Genomic DNA, 9378 nt, shown 5'->3' with positions numbered 1-9378 from the left:
ATCTCATGGGAGCTTTCCTTTTACACTACAATCTACTATGTTGTCCTTTTTTTGCCTTTTGGATGAGTGTGGTATATAAGATACAGAATTTGAGTAGTAGAGAATTTTGTGAACCAAGTGTACCTTTAGTCTAGGATTTTTTTTTTTAAATAGGTCCATTCTGCGTGGATAGAATCTAGTCTTTTTATAAATAGGAGCACTGATTATCTTGTTTACTGATGAAACGGTTCTCTGATATATTTGCTATTTTACCATTTCCACTACGTGTAGAATACATCCAGGTTATTGGCCTAGGGGCGATGACATCTAGCGACAAATATTTTACTTTGAAGAAGCTTGTTTTGTTTAAATGCAATATGTAGCCTTTTTTCGTCTGTAGAGTGTGTGGTTTTAAATGGATGGCTGAAGGAGATAAGTATGTGGGTCGCAAGGTGGGGGGTACAGTAGCTAGGGCCTTGCTATTGCTGCTGGGGGGCAGAGGATCGTTCAGCTCACATGACTGGGCTGTGACTGAGTTGGGTCTTGTGTGTGCATCTGGATCTGTGGTGATGAGTGAGAGGGGAGTGACTACTCAGTGCTCTCTTTGTGGCGAGACAATCCCTGGGTCATCCTCTCTTCCAGCTTCTCTGATCCAGGAGGAAAGTCTCTGGGCCAGGATTTGGAGACCTTAGCTGGCTACCTCTTCTGGTCCTCAGTCATCGGGACCTGGAATGAGAAGAGGATTCCACACCAGTATATACAGCGTGGATGTCGGATGGAGATTGGAACCCATAGATCTGTAACTTTTGTATCTGGAAACTAGTTGTTGGAAATGACCTCGACTCTCTTTAGAATGGTTTCTGTCTGAACGGGATCTTTTTCTTGAAACTCATTTTTGTCAGCGTGGAGGCAGGGTATCAACAGAGTGAGAATCGTGGGTGTTCACCAGCTCTGTGAGTGCTTGACAAACTTTTTCTCTTTACTCCTGTGGATATTGTTTTGGAATCAAACTCTGAGGGCGTGACCAGGGTTTCAGGTCCGAACCCTCATCCTACACCACTGGGTCACCTATCCTCAGCAGGGAACTGGTAGACAGAAAGAGGTGGATATAGTGCGTTGGACCAACTTCACTGGTTGGAGAAGACATTTTTTCCTTCTTACCTGTCCTGTACCTGGATAGGACTTGAGAAACGGTACCGTATACCCTCTCTTGTTTGAAGAGTTGAACCATTTCTGGACACCAGACCTTATCTGGAATTCTAACTGCTCTCACGCTATCTTCTACCGATCTACTTCCCTCTCTCTCTCTATCAGAGATGGGGGCTGCCTTCAAGAGGTTCTGTGCTCGGTTCTGTTGCTGCTGCTGCTTTAGCGATGATGAAAGTGAGGAGGAGAAGGAGCCTTTAATCAGGTATGCAATCTGTGACACCGCGATACACTGACATACACACTTATCACCATGACAACCCATGACAACCCGACACACTGACATACACACTTATCACCATGACACCCGACACACTGACATATAGACTTATCAACATGACACCCCGACACACTGACATACATACTTATCACCATGACAATCCATGACAACCCAACACACTGACATACAAACTTATCACCATGACACACTGACACACTGACATACACACTTATCACCATGACAACCCGACACTGACATACACACTTATAACCATGACACCCTGACATATAGACTTATCACCATGACAACCCATGACACCCCAACATACTGACATGAACACTTACCGACATACACACTTATCATGACAACCCATGACACAGTGACATACACATAACACACTGACATATAGACTTATCAACATGACAACCCATGACACCTCGACACACATACTTATCACCATGACAACCCATGACATCCAAACACACTTACACCACAGGAGGCTGCTGAGGGGTGGACGGCTCATAATAAAGGCTGGAACGGAGCGAATGGAATGGCATCAAACCATGTGTTTGATGTATTTAATACCATTCCACTGATTCCGCTCCAGCCATTACCACGAGCCCGTCCTCCCCAATTAAGGTGCCACCAACCTCCTGTGACTTGCACACACTTATCACGGCACACAAACAATGTCACAATTCCTCATGTGATTTCTCACCCTCATGTCTCTACACACCAATCCATAGATTTAAGAGTTACAGTTGAAGTCGGAAGTTTACATACACCTTAGCCAAATACATTTAAACTCAGTTTTTCACAATTCCTGACATTTAATTCTAGTAAAAATTCCCTGTCTTAGGTCAGTTAGGATCACCACAATGTGAAATGTCAGAATAATAGGAGAGAGAAGGATTTATTTCAGATTTGATTTATTTCATCACATTCCCAGTGGGTCAGAAGTTTACATACACTCAATACGTATTTGGTAGAGTTGCCTTTAAATTGTTTAACTTGGGTCAAACGTTTCGGGTAGCCTTCCACAAGCTTCCCACAATAATTTGGGTGAATTTTGGCCCATTCCTCCTGACAGAGCTGGTGTAACTGAGTCAGGTTTGTAGGCCTCCTTGCTCTCACATGCTTTTTTCAGTTCTGCCCACAAATTGTCGATAGGATTGAGGTCAGGGCTTTGTGACGGCCACTCCAATACCTTGACTTTGTTGTCCTTAAGCCATTTTGCCACAACTTTGGAAGTATGCTTGGGGTCATTGTCCATTTGGAAGACCCATTTGCGACTAAGCTTTAACTTCCTGACAGATGTCTTGAGATTTTGATGTCTTGAGATTTTGCTTCAATATATCCACCTAATTTTCCTCCCTCATGATGCCATCTATTTTGTGAAGTGCACCAGACCCTCCTGCAACAAAGCACCCCCACAACATGATGCTGCCACCCCAGTGCTTCACGGTTGGGATGGTGTTCTTTGGCTTGCAAGCCTCCCCCTTTTTCCTCCAAACATAACAATGGTCATTATGGCCAAACAGTTCTATTTTTGTTTCATCAGACCAGGGGACATTTCTCCAAAAAGTACCATCTTTGTCCCCATGTGCAGTTGCAAACTGTAGTCTGGATTTTTTATGGCGGTTTTGGAGCAGTGGCTTCTTCCTTGCTGAGCAGCCTTTCAGGTTATGTCGATATAGGACTCATTTTACTCGTTTTGTACCCGTTTCCTCCAGCATCTTCACAGGGTCCGTTGCTGTTGTTCTGGGATTGATTTGCACTTTTCGCACCAAAGTACATTCATCTCTAGGAGACAGAACGCGTCTGCTTCTTGAGCAGTATCACGGTTGCATGGTCCCATGGTGTTTATAGTTGCATACTATTGTTTGTACAGGTGAACGTGGTACCTTCAGGCGTTTAGAAATTGCTCCCAAGGATGAACCAGACTTGTGGAGGTCTACACCATGACAATTGGAGGTCTACACCTCCATTTTTGTCAGAGATTTTGGCTGACATCTTTTGATTTCCCCATGATGTCCTGCAATGAGGCACTGAGTTTGAAGGTAGGCCTTGAAATACATCCACAGGTCCACCTCCAAAAAACTCAAATTATGTCAATTAGCCTATCAGAAGCTTCTAAAGCCATGACATCATTTTCCAAGCTGTTTAAAAGGCACAGTCAACTTAGTGTATGTAAACTTCTGATTTATAAGTGAAATAATCTGTCTGTAAACAATTATTGGAAAAAAATACTTCTGTCATGCACACAGTAGATGTCCTAACCGACTTGCCAAAACTATAGTTTGTTAACAAGAAATTTGTGGAGTGGTTGAAAAACCAGTTTAAATGACTCCAACCTAAGTGTATGTAAACGTCTGACTTCAACTGTATGTCATGCTCTCCATCCACAGCCCTCAGATTTAGTCACACTAGTGTAATACACAGGTGTGGAACCAACCAACAATGATCCTCTCTATATCTATTGAATTGATAACAGCTTCACAGTCATCCCGATGTTCCCCTGATAGACCACGCGCGCCTGTGTTCGTTTGTGTGTGAGTGTGTGTGAGTGTGTGTGTGTGTGTGTGTGTGTCTATTTGTTATTTTGGTCTATTTGTTTCAGTCCTGACACTTTGGAGTACTTTGACCGCGAGGCGAAGAAGCGAAGGGAGCAGGAGCAGAACCTATGGAGTGAGCCAGGCGACCCGAGCCACTCCGAGAGAGACGATGACCGGATCCTGTACAACCTCATCCAGAACAGGAACCAGACACGCAGGGGCTCGCTGGTACCAGAAGGGGGGGGCCCAGGGAAGGGGGACAGGGGACACTTACTGTATGACAACAGAGAGTTTGGGTTTCTAAGAGGGACCCACTGGGCACTGGGCACACAATGGTTGAATCAACGTTGTCTCCACGTAATTTCCATGGATTTTATGCGCTCTGATATAATGTAGGCCTACATTATCCAACTAGGTACCATGCCTGTCAAAACAAATCAAATGTATTTATATAGCCCTTTGCACATCAGCTGATATCTCAAAGTGCTGTACAGAAACCCAGCCTAAAACCCCAAACAGCAAGCAATGCAGGTGTAGAAGCACGGTGGCTAGGAAAAACTCCCTAGAAAGGCCAAAACCTAGGAAGAAACCTAGAGAGGAACCAGGCTATGTGGGGTGGCCAGTCCTCTTCTGGCTGTGCCGGGTGGAGATTATAACAGAACATGGCCAAGATGTTCAAATGTTCATAAATGACCGGCATGGTCAAATAATAATAATCACAGGCAGAACAGTTGAAACTGGAGCAGCAGCACAGCCAGGTGGACTGGGGACAGCAAGGAGTCATCATGTCAGGTAGTCCTGAGGCATGGTCCTAGGGCTCAGGTCCTCCGAGAGAGAGAGAGAGAAAGAGAGAGAGAAAGAGAGAATTAGAGAGAGCATACTTAAATTCACACAGGACACCGAATAGGACAGGAGAAGTACTCCAGATATAACAAATTTACCCTAGCCCCCCGACACAAACTACTGCAGCATAAATACTGGAGGCTGAGACAGGAGGGGTCAGGAGACACTGTGGCCCCATCCGAGGACACCCCCCGGACAGGGCCAAACAGGAAGGATATAACCCCACCCACTTTGCCAAAGCACAGCCCCCACACCACTAGAGGGATATCTTCAACCACCAACTTACCATCCTGAGACAAGGCCCGAGTATAGCCCACAAAGATCTCCGCCACAGCACAACCCAAGGGGGGGCGCCAACCTAGACAGGAAGATCACATCAGTGACTCAACCCACTCAAGTGACGCACCCCTCCTAGGGACGGTATGAAAGAGCCCTAGTAAGCCAGTGACTCAGCCACTGTAATAGGGTTAGAGGCAGAGAATCCCAGTGGAAAGAGGGGAACCGGCCAGACAGAGACAGCAAGGGCGGTTCGTTGCTCCAGAGCCTTTCCGTTCACCTTTACACTCCTGGGCCAGACTACACTCAATCATATGACTCACTGAAGAGATAAGTCTTCAGTAAAGACTTAAAGGTTGAGACTGAGTTTGCGTCTCTCACATGGGTAGGCAGACCATTCCATAAAAATGGAGCTCTATAGGAGAAAGCCCTGCCTCCAGCTGTTTGCTTAGAAATTCTAGGGACAATTAGGAGGCCTGCGTCTTGTGACCGTAGCGTACGTATAGGTATGTACGGCAGGACCAAATCAGAGAGATAGGTAGGAGCAAGCCCATGTAATGCTTTGTAGGTTAGCAGTAAAACCTTGAAATCAGCCCTTGCCTTGACAGGAAGCCAGTGTAGGGAGGCTAGCACTGGAGTAATATGATCAAATTTTTTGGTTCAAGTCAGGATTCTAGCAGCCGTATTTAGCACTAAGTGAAGTTTATTTAGTGCTTTATCCGGGTAGCCGGAAAGTAGAGCATTGCAGTAGTCTAACCTAGAAGTAACAAAAGCATGGATTAATTTTTCTGCATCAATTTTGGACAGAAAGTTTCTGATTTTTGCAATGTTACTTAGATGGAAAAAAGCTGTCCTTGAAACAGTCTTGATATGTTCTTCAAAAGAGAGATCAGGGTCCAGAGTAACGCCGAGGTCCTTCAGTATTATTTGAGACGACTGTACAACCATTAAGATTAATTGTCAGATTAAACAGAAGATCTCTTTGTTTCTTGGGACCTAGAAAAAGCATCTCTGTTTTGTCCGAGTTTAAAAGTAGAAAGTTTGCAGCCATCCACTTCCTTATGCCTGAAACGCATGCTTCTAGCGAGGGCAATTTTCCAACAACAACGTTGTCTTCTGTTTGTTGGGGGAATGTGCTGCTATCTCACAGTAGGCTTACTCTAGTTGATTGACCTGTGTTTGTGGTGATAGTTGTGTACTAGGTTAATATTGTTTGTATGTAACCCTGCACCCTTGCTCTCTGTAGGCGCACCGGCGTCTGAGTGTGGACATTGAGGGTATGAGAGATCTGCGTCGGGAGGTCAGAGACAAGTGGAAGATGATCCTGGAGAATTTAGGTGAGAGAACAAATGGAGGGATAAAATGAGGGTGATAGAGAACAAATGGAAGGGTAAAATGAGGGTGATAGAGAACAAATGGAAGGGTAAAATGAGGGTGATAGAGAACATATGGAAGGGTAAAAGGAGGGTGATAGAGAACAAATGAAAGGGAAAAAGGAGAGGAAGACAAAATTAATAAAATCTAATCTCAGCAACCATGAACTCTCATTGGCTCAGGATTCATGGCGGAGGCGGAGTCTCTGCTGACGGTGTCTGCCAGTGCTTCGTATGACCGTATGAAGAACGCCTCGGCGTCACGCACACTACTGCACACACTCCACTCTGAGACATCCATCTTTAACACCCGGGAGGCCCCACCTGAGAGATACCTCTTCATCCTGGTGAGAACAGAAACTAACAGAGGAGGGACATTTTGTATTATGGTTATAATGTCTTTCACTTCCTTCTCCAAATCACTTCCTGTTTGATAATGATGACTCTTATACCTCCCCTCTTCCTCTGTTTACTCTTTCTTCCTTCCCTCTTTGGGTCTTTTCTCTTCTTCCTTCACTCTGTTTTTCACCCTCTCCATCTTCCTCTCGCTTTCCCTCCTCTCTCCATCTTCCTCTCGCTTTCCCTCCTCTCCCCTTTTCATATAGGATCGTCTCATATACCTGGATGCTGCTGAGGACTTCTTGGCGAAGGCTAGACGCTTCTACCCCAAGCGTGATACTGATGATGAAGATGAGGACAACCCATTAGCAGTCAACCTGCCGTTGCTACTGGCCAGAGTGAACCGCACCATGAACAGAGAAGGGAGCGATGATGAGGACAAGAGGCTGGATGAGGAAGATGGGAGCGGAAGAGAGGAGGACAACTTCTAGACGGAACAGGAGCTGCAATGACCTCAGACAGTAGACAGGGGGCAATAGTTAGTTGTTTATGTTGCAGAGTTGGGAGTATACAAGGACTAGGATGTCTGATTCTGAATATACTCTGTTGAAAATACTCTCCCAATTTACACTAACACTAGGGGCTCTATTCAATCTGTGTTGCTGAAGTGTTACAGATTGTGCGATAGAAATGTTAACGTAATTTCTGACTGAACAGACATATGCCATGTTTACCTGCTAACACGGGAACATTGCCTTCACATTTCAATCACGCTGTAACGCTGAACTTCCGCCATACAAACTGAATAGAGCCCGAGGTTTGAACAAAAAATATACAGCTTTCCTTTCACCTCATCAGAACCATGATCCAATATGATTCTGTTTCTCTGTTTAGGCAGACTTAGCTGGGTCTCAGGTATATTAGGGAGAGTTTGAGGTTATCACCCTGCCATTTTTTTAAATCCATCCAGACAGTGTTAGTTACCCAACTCCCTGGGTCTGTTCATTATTGGTCTCCGCCAGGGAACACAGTGGACACAGTTAAACACAGCACTGAAACCCGTAGGGCACAGCTGTCCTGTTCCACATCAGCACTTTGTCTCATGATTATCAGCACTTGTTTTATCGAGTCACAAGACAGTCTTTTAAAACCAGTAGTTAAGATTACCTTGGAATAAATGTGTGTTAAACCAATTAAATCATTTGGAGTTGTCCATTTATTTAACGGACCATGCTTATCGAGAGGTACTAGTGTATTTTTTGTTCATGAAGTTTACAGAGATGAGTTTAGTAACAAAATGACGACTTTGAATGAGTGTGTGTGTGTCTGTGTGAACAGTGGAGGTTGCAGTATGTGGGCATCTAATGGTCACTTTAAGTACATGTCAAGATTGTGAGAGCGTTTGGGATGTTTTGGTGAGTTGAAGGGGATGCAGCATGTGTCTTATGTTCTATTGTAAAGTTGATATGGAAAATAAAGTGGCAACCTGATACTGCAGACCAAGTTATGTGTGTGTGTGTGTGTGTGTGTGTGTTTGGCAGGGTTAATGTGTCCACGGGGAGCTCTAAACTCCCTGTCACATGTCGGCATGGTGTGGTCACAGCTCCAACACTGTGGCTCACCCATGCCTGCTGTGAGCCACGCCCCACAGAGATAGCCTCTGACCTGGCCCAATCTGGCCTGTCCTGGGCGTGCTCGTCCCTTTGGGTCCACAGGGGGTGTGTGGATGAGGATGTTGATGGGTTGATGGTCAGCTGTCTATAATGTTACATGAGAAGGACAGCATGTTTCTTAGAAAATAGACAGTGGCATCATTCCCATAGGGGGAACAAAGGCACACTCCCTCAGATGTGTCCTGTTCCTCTATTCCCCCAACGAAGTGGTTCCTTCCAAATTGCACAGAGCAAAGAGATGCTAGATATTCTAGAGTCTAATAGTTGCAGTATTGTCAGTGGAGGAGAGAGAGCGTAGAGTGACACTGGATTTTAGCTGCCAGTAATGGGCAGGAGGTATGTTTGCAAATTAATTTAATCAAGCTATGTGGCCTATTGATTCTTTTTTGATGAATAAATGAAACCAAAATGTTTTGCTGTTTCTCTGTAATACTTCATTTGATCTTCTTGTTCATCTTTCGATGTTGATCATTTTCCTGCACAGCAGGAAAGGCTTCTAAAGTTCGTAATTTCCACTTTGAAATTTCAGACTTGACTTGCCCTGCTGAAAAACGATTCAACCCCTAATCCACATAATAATTTACATTTCATGTTGCTCAGGACTATATTCCTGCTGTAGCAAACTGGTTCAAATTAAGATCCTACCTCCGTAGCCACTTATCAATTTGATGAAGTTGGAAATTCATACACAGAGCTATACATGCAAAGATTGACAGACATTTAGTTTGTTCTTTAAAAAAATCTAATGACAAATAGATACACAATTGACTAAAATGTATTTAATTCTTGGCTTATGACACTATATACCAGTGTGCCAGTTGTACTTAACTCCTAAGGCATAAAAGTTCTTAAAGAATCAATGTCCATCGTTCATTTAAATGACAATTGAACCGGTAAAGTGGTATAGATATATT

At 44.3% G+C, this 9378-nt stretch overlaps 1 protein-coding gene across 1 annotated transcript; it reads left to right on the top strand.

Annotated features, from left to right (window-relative positions):
* Positions 1-526: 526 nt before the first annotated feature.
* LOC110486235 (melanoregulin) lies at positions 527-7989 on the top strand. Its single transcript, XM_021557679.3, has 6 exons — positions 527-1172; positions 1294-1390; positions 4026-4188; positions 6326-6416; positions 6636-6799; positions 7058-7989. The coding sequence occupies exons 2-6, from the start codon at positions 1296-1298 to the stop codon at positions 7280-7282; spliced, it is 738 nt and encodes a 245-aa protein (XP_021413354.1). The 5' UTR covers positions 527-1172; positions 1294-1295; the 3' UTR covers positions 7283-7989.
* The last annotated feature ends 1389 nt before the right edge of the window (positions 7990-9378 follow it).

This window comes from Oncorhynchus mykiss, chromosome 13, assembly GCF_057628025.1.
Source record: "Oncorhynchus mykiss isolate SJ-2025 chromosome 13, ASM5762802v1, whole genome shotgun sequence".
NCBI lineage: Eukaryota > Metazoa > Chordata > Actinopteri > Salmoniformes > Salmonidae > Oncorhynchus > Oncorhynchus mykiss.
Note: the sequence above shows the minus strand (reverse complement) of the source record. Positions and strands in the feature narration are given on the sequence as shown.

Coding starts and splice junctions, on each gene's coding strand:
- LOC110486235 (XM_021557679.3), top strand. CDS start 1,296: ATGGGGGCTGCCTTCAAGAGGTTCTGTGCTCGGTTCTGTTGCTGCTGC. Junction 6,417..6,635: donor GATGATCCTGGAGAATTTAG/GTGAGAGAACAA, acceptor TCATTGGCTCAG/GATTCATGGCGGAGGCGGAG. Junction 6,800..7,057: donor AGAGATACCTCTTCATCCTG/GTGAGAACAGAA, acceptor CTTTTCATATAG/GATCGTCTCATATACCTGGA.